At 45.0% G+C, this 20,968-nt stretch overlaps 1 protein-coding gene across 1 annotated transcript; it reads right to left on the bottom strand.

Moving 5' to 3' along the window:
- Positions 1-573: 573 nt before the first annotated feature.
- On the bottom strand, positions 574-8,104 carry NKX6-1 (NK6 homeobox 1). The gene is made up of 3 exons (XM_032498875.1): positions 6,336-8,104; positions 4,451-4,623; positions 574-2,270 (listed from the first exon to the last, which is right to left on the bottom strand). The coding sequence occupies exons 1-3, from the start codon at positions 7,003-7,005 to the stop codon at positions 2,013-2,015; spliced, it is 1,101 nt and encodes a 366-aa protein (XP_032354766.1). The 5' UTR covers positions 7,006-8,104; the 3' UTR covers positions 574-2,012.
- Between the last annotated feature and the right edge of the window lie 12,864 nt (positions 8,105-20,968).

Here is a 20,968-nt window from a genome sequence, read left to right as displayed (position 1 = left end):
TTTCGCAAATTCAGCTGCAGAAACTGTGACATTGCTTCCTCAATCCTAGAGAGTTTCACATAAGTTAGAAGCAGCTTTCCTTAAATCTGTCTTTAGTATAATGTTTAGCAAAATCAGGATTCCCAACTTTCTACCAACTTCTGCATTCTATAAGCTACGGGGGTGGGGGGAATATTAGCATCAAACAGCAGTGCTGCACTGACAGCAAGCTCCACTGCCTCCTCTCAGCTAAGGGAGCTAAGGCTGGATTGAGAAGCTATCTTGGATATATGGAAATTAGGTCTTCCCAAACCCCCCCAGGGACTTCTTGCAAAGGAAAAAGCGATCACAAAAAAATTAGACAACACAGACATCAGAGGCAGCCTGCTAGGCAAGTCTCTCCAAGAAGCCTGATGAGTGGGGCTGCATTTATCTTCCCAATCCAGGAGAATGAGAGATAGATGTGACCCTACTCTATAATAATAATAATAATAATAATAATAATAATAATAATAATAATAATAATAATAATAATAATAATAATAATAATAATAATAATAGTAGTAGTAGTAGTAGTAGTAGTAGTAGTAGTAGTAGTAGTAGTAGTAATAGTAATAGTAACAGCAGCTATTTTACCCAAGAAACCAATATAGTATGCTTGTGATCTTTACTTTTATTTGGGATCTCTGGTGAGATCAGATGATCTATATCCTTTCATTCAAGGCAACAGACGTCTTCAAACTGTTTTTTAATTTGATTTAACCTTTGAAACAGAAAGTGCATTACATTTAACTGGTCTTGCAAAGGGGATTTTCTTCTCTTTACAAACCGAATTCCTTATATAAATTAATAAAAGTTAAAGATGCTAATATATCACCATTATTAGCTTAAAAAAGAAAACAATTTACATCGTCTATAGTATTCTTATGATACAAAACACTTCAAATTCAGTTACAGCAACTAAATGGGTTTTTATGCTTCTGACCCAGAGCGGTTGTAACAATTCCCACCATCTACTTTAACACACATTTTTATCAGAAAGGAGTTAAATTAAATACAAGCTATTGTAGCCCCTCCCTCCCCAACACTTTCTTTAAATCACTAATAAATAGCAACAAACGACTGTGCAATTTCAGAGAGGAACGGAGAGGCGGGTCTGGGGCCTACCCCGGTTCCAAGTCTTCTACTTTAAGTCCTGGAGGCGGGACCTGGGCGCGGAGCCAGGGGTGGTCAGGGAAGAGCAAGAAGGGATGGAGGGGGAAATGAGATTGAACAAATCCAAATCCGAGAGAGGAGCGAGAGGAGAGGGAGGATGAGAACATTCTTTTCTATGCTTCTCCAATTAAGTTCAAAATAAAAGGGGAAAATGTGGTTTTAATAGCTCTTAAAAGGGGAAAGGTAGCAGGAAGAAGGAAGTCCATCTTTTTATACCAAATTCAAAAGAGCATTTTACATTTTAAATATTCACAATAAAGTAACTTCTAGTCAGTGTGACTCACGATTTATTTACAAAGAGCCTTCAACAGGTTACTTTAGTCGGCACAGCAGTTCGTGGGGGAGAAACGTCCCTCTTCCCATCTGTGGCGGCTGCCAGCCGGTGTGGCTCCGAGGTCCCCCGAGCGGTGGGAGCGGTGGGTGTCGATGGGTCAGGATCACCTATCCGCGCCCCGCCCCGGCCGGCCGCGAGGCAAAGGCGGGGGCGGGGGCGGGGGTGGGGGGAACGCGGGGCGTGGGGGTGGGGGTGGGGGAAGGGGCCAGGACACCCAGCGGGGCCAGGAAGGTGGCCCAGCTGCAGGCGTCAGTTGCGCGATTGGTGCCGTGCATTTCGTGGTCCTCTCTGCCTTCTTATCATCCTCCGAGACTCTCCCCCGCCCCCCTCAACTTCTAGGTTAAAAAAATAGACATGTACATCTCAGAAAATAGCAAAGGGCCCCCGCAGGCGGGGCCGTGTCCTCCGGGCCTCGAGGGGCGGGAAGACGACGCGGTCCCCGCGGTGCCCGCGAAGTGGCCGGAGGCCGGCGGGCGGCGGGCGCTCAGGATGAGCTCTCGTTCTCGGACGCGTGCAGCAGGAGGCCGCCGCCGCCGCTGCTGGACTTGTGCTTCTTCAGCAGCTGCGTGATTTTCTCGTCGTCCGAGTTGGGGTCCAGGGGCTTGTTGTAGTCGTCGTCCTCCTCCTCGTTCTCCGAGGCCCCCTTAAGCCGCTCGGTCTCCGAGTCCTGCTTCTTCTTGGCCGTGGCCATTTCGGCCGCGTGCTTCTTCCTCCACTTCGTCCGGCGGTTCTGGAACCAGACCTGGGGGCCGAGAAATGGAAGAAGAGGGGAAACAGGGGCGGAAGGAATTTAAGGCGTGCAGTACCAAGCAATGCCTCCTCTCCCACATCCCAAAGTCGCTCCTGCGGGCCCCTGACGGCTGGACACACTCCCTCAGGGCCCTCCCTAGTTTAAGCCGTCAAATCGGTCTCCATCGCCCCAGCTTCCTCCGAGTAGCAGGCACCAACAAACTGCCGTTGCCATAGTGATAGTAACACAAGAGTATTGAGGTTGTCAGTGAGCGATTTCTCAGAAGAGAAAAAACTCGGAAACTTAAAATGAGTTTCCCTAAAAGAGTCCGCTTTCCCACTTTCTAGTTTGGAATAGAAAACTTCTTCCCTTCGTAATATTGCCCCACAATGACTGTGATTTTATTCATTTTTTACTTTCTTAGATTAAGATATTCAAAGAATCTGAAGTGTACTTGATTTTTAGTGTGATTTGTGGGAGAAGAAACAGCATTTATCCCAATTACCTCTGTTCTTTTCACTTTTGGGTATTTGTCTGTTTCACTTACCTCAAGTCTGAATACACACAAACACACAAGACACTCCCTTCCCCATTTACACTTGTTATATATGATGTAAAGTTTTTTTTAAAAAATCTGCTAAAACAGAAACCTCAAATCAGTAATAATAACCAACATCAATCCATGAAAATATTTAATAGCTCAGTCAAAATCGTAGCAGTAGGTTGTCTCTCTCTGTCTCTCCAGTTTAATGTTTTTCATAAAACCAAAGTCAAGCAAGAATTTTCATCAGGTGTTTTTTAAAAGTGAAATTTTGCCAATTATTTCCCACTATTAGTATACGCAGTCCTTCAATTATTTTAATATTGTTCCCCTTAAGACATTCATTTTTGTACAAATATTTAAGCCTATCGACAATGTTCATTTAACATCGTGTTTGATACACATATTTTAACCTAAAGCATCAGCAATAAGCAACCAATTTCCTAAACATATTGAATCATCCCCTCTTTATGCTTCTCATCCATTTTTCTCATCTGTTATGTATTTACCTACAGAATCAGAATTGTTACAAAAGTGATTTTTAGTTTCTTTATAGAGCTATAATAATTCACTTCTAGCCACACAGACATATTTATGGTGACAAATGAAGACCTCCAGATTACTGTGGTAGGGTCTGTACCAACCAATGCAAAAATAACTGTGATGGTACTCTAATGGTTACATACAAAATCACTCCTGAAATGCATTTTATCATGCTTGTCTAGGGGCAAATACTCTAACCAGCAGACGTAGCTAACGTTATCTCTACTTAATTGTAAAAGCAACAGTATAACTAATGCAAACAGACTTAGACAATATCCCCCCCAAACCCCCAAATACAATAAAATGAAGAAGAGAAATGAAATTGAATACTGGAAATATAGGAAACCACTAGATTTAAGGTACCTAGCTGGCTCAATCCCTTTATTTTTCAGGGAAAGATTTCTCCAATTTGATTCCCTGGAAATATACTGTACAACTCAATTATAAGGTAAGTGACATTTTAATTATAAATTGTTGGCATAAACAATTTATGTAAAATATCTTACATCTATTGATACATTTGTTTCATAAGATGGTAATAATGTTGTCAATTTATTTGGAAAATTATTATTCCAAAGTGACTGTCTTCAGTTAAGCTATAAGCTGATGCGTCCATGCTAAGTGGTTAGATTCTGTGGAATGACTGTTTTCTTAACCTGCAAGTTAATATAGTAGCACTGTAATGCTGATCTACAATAGGAAATTACACAACTAGTGGAACCTAGATTGACAAACAAAAGCTTGAATATTCTTACAAATTAAATAGATAGAAGGTATCTAACTGGCCTGATCTATTACCCGGCTGATAGTTCGGTAATGCTTTTATTCTCTAATAATGACGAGTTCCCCCAGCACATGCTGCTATCTAGATTAACCTAATTTCAAAGGCGGGGGCTTGATTCCTTTTGTTCATCAACAGTTTGCCCGCCCTCGAGACCCCAGAGCCTTTGTCACCTCCACCTCCACCCCCTTCGTTGGTCTCATCTCTCCCCAGGCTCCTCAGACCCGCGCCCCGCGAGCGGCTGTTTGTTACTTTGGGGTGTGCGTGTGTGTACTCGCGCGGCGGGGATGAGGGGGCTACCCCTCGAGGTTTGCAAGGTCCACTCACCTTGACCTGACTCTCTGTCATCCCCAGCGAATAGGCCAAGCGAGCTCTCTCGGGCCCCGCCAAGTATTTCGTTTGTTCGAAAGTCTTCTCCAGGGCGAAGATTTGCTGGCCCGAGAATGTGGGTCTCGTATGTTTTCTCTTCCCGTCTTTGTCCAACAAAATGGATCCTTGATCTACGAAAACACATACACAAGGAAAGGGGGAAAACAATTGGTTACAAGCGGTTCAACTGAAAAGAAATGAACTCAAGAAAACAATGTTTTGGGGGTGGGGGGGAAGAAAGCTTATTCCGTGGCGGGCACCAGAGATGTCGTGGCACTTCCAGTCTCACTGCATGTCTTCCTTTGCCTTTTTACGCCCACCTGTTTTTTAAAAGCCCAGTGTGTTTGCAGCAGCAGGAAATAACCTGCCCAACAACGACGTCCAACAGCGAGAGAGTACATTGCTAAACTTTGCCAGGGCGACTCGCTAGGCCCCAGTAAACTGAGAAGTGTTGAGGGAAATTAGTAGTGCCTAATTTAGTTGGTGCTTGCTGGGTTCCGGGGCCTTTGCTTAAGGATGACTAGTTTTGTTCCTTGAATGCTTTCCTAACCTGTGCCTGCGCAACAAAGGGTGCCTTGTTTTTGGAACACAAGAGAGCTAAATCGCCCCCAAGTCTAACGCCGCTGTGGTCGAGGGGGAAGGGGCGCCGCCTTTGTTGGCAGTCCCTACGTGGCCATCTAAACGAGTACAATAGCGTCTCCCCGATACCCTCATCTGTCCTGACCGCCCTCCGTCCCAAGGCTTCCCAAGTGAGCCTCTACTTGGCTCCCCCAACTTCCCTCAGTTACTGCCACGTAAAGAGATCCGGAGACTTCGAAGAAACTTCAGGGACTCAGTCAAAAGCAAAGAAAAGAGAGAAAAAAGGAGCCAGGGCTGAGCCCCAAATGCCATCGGGAGGATGAGAGCCTCTGCGGTGCGGTGGCCAATACCCTGGAAGACTATCGTGATCCTGGGTTAACTCAGTTGGTTTCAAGCAAGATCTCTGCGGGATGCTGCATCCTCCCAACCTTGTTCTGTCACCTCGTTCTTCCTACGGTTCTTTCTCGTGTTGGGATGTTGAGAGCAACGATGCCCCTCAATACGTCCAGGTCCAGGTCATCCCGCCCCACTCACCACCCACCCCCCCACCCCCACCCCCGAGATGGAGGCAGGTGGGAAAGCGAGGGTCCAGCGCTGGAGAGCCGCCCGAGGTGACTCCGCGCTCACCCTCCTCCGCGGGCTGCGGACTTGTCTTCAGTGGGCTCACCCAGGCTGAGTGTACTCAAGGGGCGAGAGCGAGGAGGTGAGGTGGGGACACCCTGGGCGGAGACGTGCATGCAAATACATGCGCTCGGCCCGGGGCTGTGGAGGGCTCGCCGCTGCCCGTCCCCGCCGGTTCCCAGAGAGGAGGCCAGTTAGTCTGGCGTAGGTCAAGTGGGACTTCAGCACTCAGACAGGAGCCAGGAAAACAGGGATGCGGGCGGGACGCAGTAGCCTCTCCTGCCCACCCTACCTCTTTAACCCAGGCCAGGCCTGCGGATCTGGCCAGGCTGTTCCGGGAGCAGTCCCTGCCTCGTATGAGACACATACCCCGCAACCATGTTGTGCTCCACGGAGACGCATGCACACCCGCTCCGCGAGGCGTGCCCAAGACCTGGGGAACGGGTGGCGCTTGCACGCAACCACGCGAGCTCAGGAAAGCGAGAATCCCTCGCTAACGTCCTGGCCCAACCTAAATCGTGCAATTCCGGAACTGCCAAACTACTCCGGAGGCAAAAGAGTGGACCGATCCGCACGCACACCAGGGGCCGTGACCTGAGAGCGGGCAGAACAAGCACAACTGGGTGCGAGCGATAGTACTCACGAGGGGTGCAGGCCAGGCGTGCGTCCCTCCAGGGCGGGCTTTGCATCACTCCTGGCCAGAAGATAGGTGTCCGACCGGGCAGCTCGGCTAGTGGCTTGGGGTACCGACCCACGGCGGCCACAGCCGCGGCGCTGGGGCTGAAGTAGAGCCCGGGCGGCGGCGGCGGCGGGCTCAGGCTGCTGAAACGGGGCAGGCCAGCCAGCAGCCCCGCGGGGGATGAGGCGGCGGCCGCAGCGGCCGCGGCCGCGGCCGCCGCGGCCGAGGCGGAGGAAGCAGAGGTGGACGAGGAAGAAGAGGAGGAAGAACCGGAGGGCGAGGCGGAGGGCAGGGCGGCCCCGGAGGCCACGGGCATGGAGGGCCGGCTCAGGATGTCGTTGATGCCGTGTGGGGTGGCGGCCGAGAGCTGCTGTGGGGGGCTGCCTAAGGACGAGAGCCCCCCCGCCGCAGGGGGCTTCAGGCTGCCTGGGTTGTGGGCGCCCAAAGGCGGAGAAGGCGACGACGAGGAGGACGAGGAGGATGAGGAGGAAGGGGGGCCGGCGGGCAGTGGGGGGTACGCAGCGGGGTACAGCGGGGTCTTCATTTCTGCCATACTGTGCAGGGCAGCCAGGGGCGGGCTGCTGAGCAGGAACGCGCTCTGCCGGGTGCCCTCCATCGCCCCCACCGCTAACATCCCACGGCCAGGCCGGAGCCCGCAGCCACGCAGCGAGGGCGCCGGCCGGTGCCCCCGGCGGGGCTCAGGGAAGCGAGAAGCGCCAAGAGCGCAAGCGAGGAGTCGCTCCGCGCACTCGGAGGCGACCTGCCAAATGGGCCGAGAATGCCGCCGCCGAGAGCTGCTCTCGGAGCTGCGCAGCAGTAATGTCCAAACACACCAGTCGAGAGGCAGTTCCTCGCCGAGACCAGAGAGAGTCCGAGTGGGTTCGGCGGTCCTTTCTCTTCTAGAGTCCTGGATTAAATCTCGGTCTCTTCTCTCTGCTTCACTGTTTCCTTGCCGCTCAAAGTGCGCTACTTCTCATCTTCTCTCCCCCCGGAAATAAGCAAAACAAAACCCAGGCCGGCCCCAGAGAGTTTGTAACAAAGTTAAGAGTCACCGAATCTCCGCTTTGATGTGGGAGGGTGGGGGCTGGTTCGCTTTCTTTGGGAAGGTTCAAAGGACGCCAGGTTCCGCCCGATGCTCTCCTCCGGTCTTATTTGTATGCCCTCGTCTTTCGGCCACGAGATTGATTTGCACTGGGCGCTGGGAGCGCGCGGGGAGAGGGCGCATCCAGCATGCGGGAGGATCTGGCCCTTGGGCGGGCTTCCTCTGCCTGCGCTGCCAGAGATTGCTGCGCCAGAAAGGGCAGTGCCACCAATCCCCGCGGTTCTCGGATTCGGCGCGCAGACCTGCCTTCCCCTCTGGGCCACGGGGCACTAGAGTTGCAATGTTGAAAAGAAAAAGGGGGGAAAAGACACAGAAAAACAAAGACTAAGTGTGAAAAGTCTGACGACTTCGGTTGCGGCTCCACTCGTCTGTTCACTTCTGCAAACGGGCCTGGCGACCCCTGCCCCACCCCCCAGCGCCCTCTCTTCCTCTCACTCTCCGCCTTTGCCTCCCTTCTCTTGCATTTTCTTTGCGGCTCTACAGGCTTCGCTCTTCTAAGTCCTGTCCTCTGGCCAAGCTGACCCTCTTCGCAGCTCTTCCACTCCCTCTCTCTCCTCTCCTTTCTCCCTCCGGACCTGACAGTTCAGATGAAGCTCTCAAAGGTAATAAAACATTTGCATCACTCCCTACCCCTCTTTAGCTGGGGGACGAAAGGGAGGGGGAAGTGGGGGTCCAAAATGAGAACTTTGAAGGACGTCACTCCAAGGCGGCCGGGAAGGGCGGGGTCGAGGAGCCGGGTGCAGGCCGGGGGCGTAACCACTGTCTCCAATAGCGCTCAGCCTTGGGACTCGCGTCGCCTCCAGGTCACGCCCACTCGAGAGCGCCGCCCTCTCTGATTGGCTGACGAGGGCGAGCCGTAGAGCCGCGCCCGCCTGGTCCCCGCCCCCTCCCACTTCCATCCCTTCTGTGGGTGGGGCCAGGGGGCGGGGCCTGGCGAGTGGTGCGGTTCCGCGGCTGAGCCAGTGAACGCCTCAATTAATTGTGTTAAATAAAATGAGAAAGGGGAGGGGGGAGCAGAGGCGAAGAGGGTATTACTTTTTAAAGAGAAGAATAATGAAAACCCAGCCCTTTTATGGAAAAGCAGTTCATATTCTTCCCTCGCCAACCCCTCGCCCGCTCCGTTACCCTGCCCCCCTCCCCCACGAGCTCACGACGCCTCACCTCGGACAGAGTCTGGTCTCTTGTAAAATGGAGCTAATGGAGCAGGCAGCCGGCGCAGCCCTGGCCTAGCTCCTTCTTTTGAAAGGATTAATTAAAGGCCATCTGGGCTCTCCCAGAATTGTGTAAATTAATTTGTTGCTCCTTAAGCCTTATAGATGTCCTTAATCCCTTTGTAGACCGAAGGATCGCTCTTTTCCATCTTTACAATCTCCCGCTTTCCTTCTCTGCTTTCTCCTTCACTTTCTTTTTATTCCTGAGTTCCCCCCACCATGTTATCATTTATAGGTTTATCCAATTCTTAGGGAACGAAACCAGCTAATTAGGAACATTTATTTCTCATGTGATATTTAGATCTGAAGAAGTGACTTTAAAAAAAAGAAATTATTCTCCCCCTATGATTATTGTTTTGAATTTTACTGGGGCAGAGTCACCAGAATTGAGGTGGAGTCTTTAAATACAAAACTATCTGGGTACCCTCACTCAACTGTAAGTTTTTGAAAACGGTCTCCGAAACTCTGGCCCCTGCCGTCCAGGGTCTTTTAGGGAGATGGAGATGCTCCAGTTTTTGGCTGTGGTGTTAGTATGTCTAGGGTTAAGGAACTGAAAGGTGGTTTCCCTTATTCCCTTTCAATTTCTCCCATCCCTGGCGGTCATTAAATTCTCGGCAGAGTTGAGCTGTGTTCTCGGGAAGGAAGACCTTTGCCAAATTTTGAGATGCCAAGATGTTAAAGTAACACACCACTAAGTGGTGGTCACTAGAGCAACTTGGATGAGATCATTAAGTCCAAACTTAATTCGCAGGAAATAGAAGTAAATAGCTCAAGAATAAAATTTGAGGGGCACCACCCATGGATAGAGTAGCTATGAGTGCCAAAGCACTCACACGCCCAAGCACCAAAAAGCAAGAGGGCTTATTCCGTTTTGATAATCTTTGTTTCCAAAGTACTGATCTTTTAAGAGTAGCAACTTGAGCCTGAGTTTGAGGGAGTTCTTGTTTCTTTGTCTGTTTCTTTTACCACTTTTATTCAGTTTTGAGATAAAAGTAACGTTCTTATTTGGACCCCTTCTTGCTCCACCTTTTGTCATTAACTTCGAGACTGGGCTTAACCCACCACTTCATAGACTTTAGAATCTGACCTGGGGGAAGGTGAAGCCCTTCCTCAATGTGAATTATGCTGAGTAAGGCAAGAAGAGAGCTGATGTGGGGGCCCACTGAATTTTCCCTCGAGGATGCTCTTCTGATCTGTAGGTCTAAACCGCAGCGCCCTGCACTTCAGCCGGGAGACTGGGGCAGGAGGGTGGCGCGTGTAGCCCGGACCTGGCCTGAGTTTTGGGGCCCTCTGCTTCTCAATTCGTTAAAAACGAAACTTTTTCTTTCCTCGGGGGACTCCAACCCGGTGATGGCACACAACCTTTCGCCTGGACCCAGCGCGTCGGCCAATAGCGACTTCCTCACATCCCTGGTATTCCTCACACCGCATTCTCAAGGACTAGGTAGGAATATGAAGGAAAAGAGGTCAGCCATCTCCAAAGATTCCAATTTCAAAAAGCGACCCCCCCCACTTTATTTCATGTAAATAGTGTATAACCTGGGAAAGACTTGACCGTTTTTCTATTTTAAATTTAGTATCTGATATGGAGTGGGTAGGGGAGAGAGACAGAGCAACATCAGAGAGACAGTCAGACAGACAGACACCGGGAGAGACTGATTCAACTCAACCGAATTCCGTGTTAACTGACATTGGCAAATAGTTGCAAAGACTTCGAATAAGAAGTCTCTAGCTTTTGCTTTTACTTATCATTCACATTGCAGAATTAAAATAGCAGCATTGTTCTTAAATGTAACAGTTTTAAAAATTCTGGGGTCTATGTACCTCGATTCCCGGGGGTGAACCCTGGGTGCCTGAATCCCGCGTGGGGCAGGATATATTCCAGATGCACACTACCAGGAGCTGAAGGAAGGCCGGTGCTTCCTGCATGGTGCTGGCCGTCATCGATCTGCTCCGTCTGTCTCCAGCTGGGAGCCGGGAGAGCAAGGGGCGTCCTCGAAGGGGATGGGCTGCCCCTGTCACTCGCGGGGAGAGATTACTCTGCCCCGCCGAGCTAAAACCACCTTCAGAACGGAGTCCTGGATGTGCAGATCCCGTTGCGAATGAGGGAGGCGGGTTTCTGGTCCGGGCTATCTTACATACCGCATACACACGCCCTAGAGAGCCAGGACTTCTCTCCCTCACTTCTTTCCCTCGGGAACCCCCAGGACCCGTGCCCCATTCTGTCTACGACCTAGTAAAGTCCGGCATTTCTAAGCAACCGGTAGGAATGGAACGTGTAACACGTGGTTGCGACACACCCCTCGCATCTCTAAACAGTCTGTGTGTATATACATATACACACAAATACATAAATACATATATGTGTGTGTGTGTGTGTGTGTGTAGAGAGAGAGAGAGAGAGAGGGAGAGAAAGAGATGGGGGCTGTGGTTGAAAGCGAATGATTTGCATTTTAATTGAAAAATAAATGAAAGCCGTGTGGCAAAATCTTGGGGTTGCAAAAAGGGCTAGGTAGGGGTGAGGAAGACAACGCACCTCCTCCACCCCTAGATTTTCTTTAAGCCTACGAATAAGGGCCCCAGTTTTCAAGTTACTGTTTTCAGCCTTCTCCTACTGTTACTCGGTCTGCGCCACGCACTTGATCACCCTACTCTCAGTCTAACCCTTGACTCAGAAACGCCTACCGCGTTTTGATACTTCTTTTTTAAATTGAAGGAGCAGTCACTGAATTCAGAGTAATTCATAGGAGAAATGCAAATGAAATCTCAGTTAAGTGTACTTAAATTCAGCAGTCTGTCGGGCATGAATGATAACTATTCTTCCCCAAATATATTAATGTCAGATGGGATACTCGAGTGTGGCCACAGAAAGCCAATCCTATACTTGCAAGAGGAGGGGGGGAGGATGAAGGGATTTTGTATGTGTTTCAGACCGAAACCCACTCGAAAATGTGTTTGCTTGAATTGTCTGGATGACTTCTTTAGTAACTCCACTTCCGCGGACGAGCGGGGCCTGTTTGGGCTGAACCCGGAGGCGGGCTTGGTTTACGGTCCTGTTAAACGAGGGGTCGAGCCGGCGGCTAAGTAGAAAGTCAGGGAGAAAGAAGACTGTCCACGGTCTTGGAACAACCCAGTCTCAGAGGAGAGCAGGGGAGGAGAGAGAGCATGGCTGTCTGCACCTCTTTGCGTGTCTTGTAAACGCGGTGGGGTGGGAACTGGACCCTTGGCCTCTTCTGCTGACCAGGAATTAACGACACTACTTGGGAAGGATTGGGGTAGAGAGGGGCCATCAAATGCTGGGTGGAGACGAGCACTGTGGGATCCTGCTCTTGCAACCGAGGCCAACGCAAAGCACTGGAGGGAAGCCACGCACCCGTGTAGACAGCCTCGTCGGATCTACTACCAAAAAGACCTCGAACCTCAAGCCAGGATCCGCCTCAGCGATCTTCAAAGTGGCAGAATGGCACTCCTGTACACAACTGCAGAATACATACTGAACTCTCCTGGGATACACGTGCACTCTGAAGACAGGGTTCTGAAAGGTCCAAGAAGATGGAGAATACTGAAGCCCAGTATTACTGCAATGTCAAAACCTGATTCAGGAATGAGCATAAATGCAAGAAAACACCAATGACCTACTAGAGAGAAAACTAGTCTTGAACTTCAGCAAAGCACATGTATGGTGTATAATCCCCACCACCACCACGCCCCCAAGCATTTTCTGCAGAGATGCATTTACTTCCAGGGAACCCGCTTGCTTTGACATGTTCTGGAAACTGGGATCCTGGTATGGAATAGTGTGCTTGAAGGAATGTCTGTGAGTTTCTACAATTTCCTTGCAGAATAAAGTGCTGGTTCAGTTTCACCACCAGATTAAACAGTATCTAATGTGAACAGCCATGAAAAATTTATACCTGTATAAATAATGTCCATTGAACATAATTTAAGTAATTTTAAATGAACCTGTGAACTAGTTTCTCTCTCTGCCTGCTAAAAGCTATTGTTTCTATATGCAGTCAAACTGTAATAATTTTACCTAATAAAACTGAAAAATGAATGAATGAATGAAGCAAGCAAGAAAGCTGTTGCTTCTGACTTGGGTGTGCCTAAGGGTGTCAGCATTGGCCCTTCCAGCCTCCTTACGTGTGCAGCTAGCTCCTTATTCCGTGGTAAGAAAAAAGTTGTTTTATTTGCTTCGCTGCTTTGCTTACAGTGCCTGGGTCGGTCAGTCCCTTTTGAAGAAACCGTGAGCAGTTATCGCCCTCTTGTGGAAAAAACTTAGCAATTCATTCTGTCTAGAAAAGACAAGCCTGCCGGATTGTGTTAAAAGTAAAAGATTTATTTTCTTGGTGGTCGATCTGCCTTTGCACAACTGCTGTGCTCGCTGATTAACATTTGCTCAATTTTCATCCGAAATACCAAATTCATAAACTGAAGTGTGTGGGTCTGGTAGTTCTTGCTTTAATTCAGATAGCGAAAGCCCTCCGCAATGAACATTTAGATTTTAATCTTTCTTCCTCACCTACCCTTTGTTGCACTCCATTTGACTCAACTGGGACAAAACATTTCAATTTTTATTGGAATTATTTTAGTTTTTTACTTTTCTTTCCCAGTTATCAAAACAATACTATGCTTAATACAGAACATTTGTAAAGTAGAATTATAAACACAAAGAGTCACCCATAATCCCACCTTCAGGGGACAGACGCTTCTGTTACTTTGCCATATTTGCTTGCTATCTTTTCTCCAGTCTTTATTCTGTGTTTTGTTTTATTGGTTGAGATCATATTGGTTATATAATAGTGTATCCTTAAGCCTATTTTTATAACCTGATTTATTCACTTTTGAAGGAGGTACAGATAAGTTCTGCAATCTCCCAGACTTAGTCTCCTGTGAAGGGCGAAGATCCCTGCACACTATCAGAAGGCCTGGGTGCAGCTTACTCCCACAGAACATAACCCTCCAGGGAGGCCAAGTGCCCCAACGTCCAGGTTCCTTCCCTGGTTCTCCCCACCTATTATTAACCCCTTCAGATCCTCAGACACTTCACCACTAGTTCTCAGAATGTTATGACAGAGTAACATTAACAATAGCTAACACTGAGTGTTTACCATTCTGAGTTTATTGAACAACAATTCTGCATCTCTGAATGAGGATGATGAAATTATAAGGACGATGAAATTAAAGCATAGAAAAGTTAAGTAACTTGCTTAAGATTATACAGCTACTAATTGGGGAAGCTGAGATTTAAAACCCTAGATAGTTTGGCTTCAGAGTCCATACTTTTAACCACTATGTTAAACTGCATCTCTGATAACTAAAAGAAAAAATTTAATGCATAGGGAAGCAACCTGAATATTATAAATTGGTAAGTAAATATTAAGTAAATCTTTTACACATTCCATTACAGAAAAAAAAAACACAATTCACATTTTCTTAGATAAGAAAAACATTCAAAAGGATAATGGAGCTTGTTGAATTCTTTTTTAAGTTACTCAAATAAAATTTTAATTCCTAAAAATAATATTAGGCCTTGGTTTACACACAAGGCAAATCTTTAAGTTTCAGAATAATTTTAATTTTAGTTACTTAAAAATTTTTTTTTAATTTTAGACCTTATTTCAAAAATAAATAGAGCAGTTTTAGGCTACTTTTTAACTTTAAAATTTTTAATTTTAGCATACACAAACTTCAGCTTCACAATTTTGTTCCCTGAATCCAGCGGAGTAGTTAATTATAGATTTGCTTCACAGATGGTCCAGATTATAGCTCTAAAAAGCTCTTAATGGACCAGGTAGCCTCAAAATAAACCAGTCATCCTGGCCATTTTACCCTGCAAAATTGCCAAGGATGTGGGTTATCCATTGGCCATAGAGAAAATCTCCAGTTACCTGGTATACTTTAGGTATTATGGAATAATACTTAAATAGAAGTGATACTAAAGCTATTTACAATCTACAGGGCACAGCTATCAACCAGCCAGAAGTGATAGAATGAATGTGCTGTTTATCAGCCTGGATTCAACAACCCTATCTGATTCAAGCTCTACTCTCTCCTAGCTGTAATCTTGGGTAAATTAATTACTCTCTGTTTTAAACTGGCACTTTGTCATGCTAACAAGCGACTCTCTAGACTTAGTGTTTTATCTTTCCTAGAGTTGACTTGTAAAGGCAATCTTGCAGTGGTTGTAGGCCTGTGTATACAGAGGTGAAGTTTACTCAAATGAAGTAGACCTTCTTGGTCTTAATCACCAATGGAAGAGTAGGTCCTTGGGAAAGAAGCAGATACTTGAAGGCAGGTCTTAAATATATTAGAAAAGAGAAAATATGTATCTCACTCAGAGTGTCCCTTGTTTTGGTTTGGATTTCAAGCTGTCCAAGGTGCTTTTAAAGTAGATGTTAAATATAAGCACAACTGCTTGGAAGCCAAACTTGATCCCAGGCAGAAGAAAATCCTGCAGGGAACCCCAAATTGATGACAAGTAGATTGTATAAGTAGCTTATCTAGTTTCATGATACTCACTTTTTTTGCTTTATTTTCCCTGTGCTATTAGTAAGGCTTTGTTTAAATGTTCTATCACAGTCTAGGAATTGCTGCTGGAAAGTACGAATCCACTGTCTATATTTGGCCAGAATATTAAAGGGAGATCTGTGCCCCTCTTAGACCGTCTAGGTTGGGTGACCAGCTGTTTCTCCCTTTCACCACAGAAATATTGCCCCACCTTGGGAAGGAGAGCACTAGTGTTCTATAAGAAGGGATGATTTGTGTTTTTCACATAAATGGAAAGTTCTTTGATAGGGTAAAGAGACTACAGCAAACAGGGACAACAAGGACCACATTGGTTTAAAACAGTGGTTCGCAACCCTGTTCAGACTAGAACTAACTACCTTTTTACAGCAAATAGTTGAGAATGGCTCTTTTACTACCCTGAAATGCTATTCATATCTAGCTATACACATGATTTCCTAAAAAATCAATATGCAGCCTGAACTATAACATAAAGGAAAAATAAATGGAAAATAATTTATAATAATATAACATGTAATTCAATATGTAAATGAATAGGAACTACCTACACTGAAGAAAATCAGACATATATATATATTCATGATAAATGCAAACACTGCAAATATAAGCTGATTAAAGAGTTTTAATTTTTTTTTTTAATTTCTTTGGGGGGGCTGTAATAAGGCTTATTTACTTATTTATTTTTAGAGGAGGTACTGGGGATTGAACCCAGGACCTTGTGCATGCTAAGCATGCACTATACCACTTTGAGCTATACCCTCCCCTCAAGAGTTTTAAATACTATTAGTGACATTGACATTTGTGTGCTGATTTTCAGAAATGGTAAATAACTCTTAAATGAAAGAAAGTATGTTTTTCCTTTAATTTACATGGAAGTTACTTTCCTGGATAATTGTTTATCAAAACCGTATAAAAATACTTCGTGTATAAAACAGAGTACATTCTGTGCTCAATAGTAATAAGTAGGTTTTTCATCTACATAAATGTCCATTGGGAGACTTGAAATTTTTACTTTTTGCACAAATGTCCCAGGCGTTGTAGGACATCTAGCCTCCCTGGACCCTGCGCATTAACAGCCAGCATTGCCCCTAACAATCTGACAAGGGAAAAGCACTCACAGATTTGCCAAATGTCCCCATTGAGAATCATTGTTTAAGAAATTTAGACAGTTTGGAAGGTGTTTTCACATATATCAAGTTTGCAAAGCATTTTCACATGTAGTATCTCATTTAATCTTCCTCAGAACCCATGAGAAGGACATTATTACTGTCATTTTAATAATGAAGAAACTGAGGGGCCAAAAGGAGATGTGAAAAGTCAAAGTCATTCACCACAGCACATCTTTATCATCTCCTAGATTCATTGGAGCATATAGATAAATGGAATAAATGGTATAATTCTGCATATACCCAGAAAACTCCATTGCATCTGGTGTGGCTGTCTAGACTTGAGCCTTGCAGTATGGTAACCACTAGCCATGTGTGGCTGTCTAAATTTAAATTAATTTAAAATGAAATAAAAATATAGTTCCTCAGTCACACAGCCACATTCCAAATGCTCGGTAGCCATATGTGGCTACTGGTTACCACATTGGATAGCACATATATAGAGCTTTCCCATTATTGCTGAAAGTTCTATTAAGTACCACTAGTAGGTTATTTCAATTTATTGTTAATTTTTAAATTTTTTTCGGGGGACCGGGGAGTAGTTCAATTTATTGTTAAACTTTCAGTTGCCTCCATACGGCCCACTCTTTCCTCTGAGATGCTATCAGTCTTAAACACACATGCGTGCGCACACATGCACACACGCACACGCTGCTCAGCTCTCTCTCTGTATCTTGGTTTTTGCTGTTCTGTGCCTAGGAGATCCTACTACTTCACTAGTGAACCTATTGGCTTACTTCTTGAGAGCAGGACCATGCTGTATTTATCTTTGCATCCTTAGTACCCAGCGCAGTACCTGGTACACAATTAGTGCCTAATATCCACCAATCAACACTACCTCACATGCATTTTCTTTTTGGTCCTGATCTTGCAGTGTGACTGATAATGAAAATATGTGCTCCTATATAAAATGGATGCAACCACATTTAATCTTCAACCCCAGATCACAATTTAGGTAAATGAAAGTATTTGGCATTTAGTAACTCTCATCTTTATGCTAGTTATATCATGGAAGTTTTGCAGATATAAAATCACAGCTCTTGCCCATAGGAGCTTCTTTGTCTTTGGAGAAACTAAGTACAATATATGTTTATAGATAATTAGGCAGTATTTAGTAGAGCTTGTGTTTGCAAAGCATAAACTAAATGTTGCAGAAATTCAGAATTGTGCAGTGTTACTGAAAGGAGGCTCTTGGAAGAGAAAGCTGTGTGACAAAAAGGTGGGCCACTTAAAGTGGGTCTTAAATGAAAGCAAGATTTGCATAAAGAAAATGAGAAAGCAAATTCTGGTTCTAGAAAAGAATATTATAAGTAGACGGAAAGCATGCAGTCAAGGACTCAAGGAGAAATGGGTAAGATGTTAGCAAGGGAGTAGATGATACGAAAATATATTTTAGCATTTACTAAGTGCTTATTTTTTGCTCTTTTACACAGATAAAGAGGGGAGGAATAGAGATGTTGCTTCATAGTTTCCACTGTGGGTTCTGCCTAAAAATATGAGCTTTTCTCAAATTTCCCTCTAATTGTTCCAAATATTTGGATTCTTTGCATCAGAGTTTATATACAATTCCTTGGACCCACTTTAGTAGTACTTGACTGCACACGCCTCAATCAGGTGGGAAAAAACAAAACCGAGAATGGAGGCAAATGGCACAGGATCAGGCCAAGGAAGGAACCAGAAGCCCCTCACTCAGCCCCGTGGGAAAGTTAGACCTACACACATGGAGACCATGTACTGAAATTAGTGATATAGGATACTAACCCCTACCAAGATAAGAACAGAGAGATTCAGAGTTCCCTAAGCCACATTTGAGAATCCCACCTCAGGAGTCCAAGCCGAAAACAAATGAAATTGTCCAGACCATGAAAGAACAAATGTCATGTCTTATAATCAGCCATGGTCCTTAAGTCCTCTTGGATTGCAATGGCCTGGATTGGGATTAGGAGTCCCAGAGTCGTATAGGTTTAGGTCATCTGGTCATGTCACCTTGGCAGACCTAATTTTTCTCATCTTCAGCTAACTGATGGGTGACGGGGAGTGCTAATTTAGGTCATTTCTGTGGCACCTTTTTATTCGTATATTCTATGGGCCTAAGAGCTGACCAATAGCCAGGTAGGTGAGAAAGGCCAACCTAAAGGCAGATACAAACCAGACTAGGTGGGGAGAAGTAGGAAGCCAGTGAAGAAGCCCAGCATTCTGAAGGAGGGCACAAAGGGAACTATTTTAACCAGCTGCCAAGGTTTGGTTTCCAGAGGACTGACTACTTTCCAGGAGGTGGCTACCTGCTAGCCGTCTGCAGTCTCTGCACTTGGAGAAGGCAGCACCCTTGTGATCTCAGCCCATTTAGGCACTCAATTTTAATTTGACATAGTTTACATTAGGCTGATTTATTACAGCCCAAATCGTCCTGCCCAGCAGTCATTTCCTTGGCATTCTAAGGCCCATAACAAGGGGTGGTTCATTCCATAAGAACTCTCAACAGAATTCCTTCACAATTATTTATTATTCAAAAGGATCCTGTTACAGGCAATGGATCCCAAAGACTTACTAGAAGGATGGCATCCCTGCCTATCTGCAAATTGGATTATGAAGGGATATATAGGCAGGTACAGAGAGGTTTAAAATATTTTGGAAAAAAATTCAAAACGTATTCCTACATTTTGGATGCAAATCAACTCTAGAAATAGAAGCAATGTGTGATACCAGAGTTTTTAAAATAACTTGTATTTATAAAATTTCTGGAATACAGGGAGTAGGAAAAGTGCTTTATTAGGAATCAGAAGCCTAAGTTCGAGCACTCACAGTCTGATTTTCCTCATCCTTAAGAAAAATAGAGCAAAACATACGTCTATTCAAAACCTTTTATACTAATGTTCACAGTGGCATTATTTACAATAACCAAAAAGTTGAAACAATCCAGATGTCCATAAACTAGTGAATGGATAAATAAAGCATAATATATCTATATAACGAAATATCATTCAGCACTAAAAAGGAATGAAGTACAGATTCATGCTACAAGTTGGATGAAAATTAAAAATGTTTTGCTAAGTAAAGAAATCAGCCTCAAAAGATACTGAAAAAGAGATCAGTCCCAAGCATTGTATGATTCCATTTATGTGAAATGTGCAGAATAGATAAATCCATAGAGACAGCAAACAGAGTAGTGTCCCCTTGGGGAAGGGACAAGGGTGTTGGGAATAGGAACATGAATGACTATTAACGGTAACAAGGGGCTCTTTGGGGTAATATTGAAATGTTCCAAAATTAGATTATGATGATGGTTGCACAACTCTGTGAATATATCAAAAACCCCTGAACTGTACACTTTAAGTGGGTGAATGTTATGGCATATGAAACATATCTCAATAAAACTATTTTAAAATAAGAGAGAGATTGTGAAAAAGTGCCAAGAGTGTAGGCAAAAGCCCTCCATAAAGAGCAAAACACTCTCTGTGGGTGGGAGGCATCACTGTTGTCCTCACCTAAGGAGATTTGCTAGGAGAGGAAGTGACAAACGGCCAGTAGCTAAAGAAATGGATACGGATGGAGAAGGGCATGGGAATGACCGCCCTATGCAAGGAAGATTAAATAAAACATAATAAGGCAATATGAAAACAAAATGACACCAACTTACTTATTTTTCCTTCCAAGTTTCCTTTGTATTTCATATTGTAAACAAGATGTAATTGGCTTGTAGAAAACAACAAATATGCATTTCAGATATTTTTTATTGTTTCAGGATCATGAAGTCCATAAATCATTTCCTGTCTAGAGACAAGGGAAAGAGACACAGAGGATTCAAGTCAAGAAATTTCGATGTCCTACTGGGTGTTAATTCTACCTCTTAATCAAGATCTGGTTACCAAAAAGGAAGACAAAGCATAAAAATGCTATAAAGATTTTAATTTTTTTCACTCTCTCCATAACTCATGCCGTACATGTGCTCATTCTGACATTCACTAGAGCGAGAAAATTGAGATGTTGTTGCAAGATTATGTACAGCAGAACCCCTGCCAATTATGATGAAGAAGCCGTCTGTGCCTGTTCTATAAAGCTCTGTAACATCAAGGTACGCCAGTGCTGCTTCTGCGTCCTCAAAAACATACTATATCCAAAGAACAGTAAAAGGTAATTAAAAATACTTAATAGCTTAATCACACTTAGTCTTATATTTGTCCAATGCAGACTCTGGTTTGCCAGTGATGTAGCTGTAAGGCATTATCTTGGGCCAAGAAAATGAATCAGATATTTAATGGATATGTGGAAATGGACATTTTCTTGTAAGATTACAAAAACGTGAGCTGGTGATACACTAAACTATAATAAAGTTTATCATTAAAATTCTGAGCAGGAACTCTAGGCACTGTATCTCTTTTCCCTTAAGGATTAGGTATTTTGCAAAAGAATGCTTGACTTTAAGGACATAGAATATAGTCTTGATCTCAAATCAGCCAGGTGCTGAGAGGTATAACAGAAGCCATAAAGCTCCCTCTTCTAGAAGCCTACCTATAACTTGGTTCTTACTTATAAAAATACTATTAATGCCAGTGGCCTGGTCAGCTAGAACGAAGGGCTGCAGTTCATGGA

Source organism: Camelus ferus, chromosome 2 (genome assembly GCF_009834535.1).
Source record: "Camelus ferus isolate YT-003-E chromosome 2, BCGSAC_Cfer_1.0, whole genome shotgun sequence".
Taxonomy (NCBI): domain Eukaryota; kingdom Metazoa; phylum Chordata; class Mammalia; order Artiodactyla; family Camelidae; genus Camelus; species Camelus ferus.
This window is presented reverse-complemented; position numbering and strand designations above follow the sequence as displayed.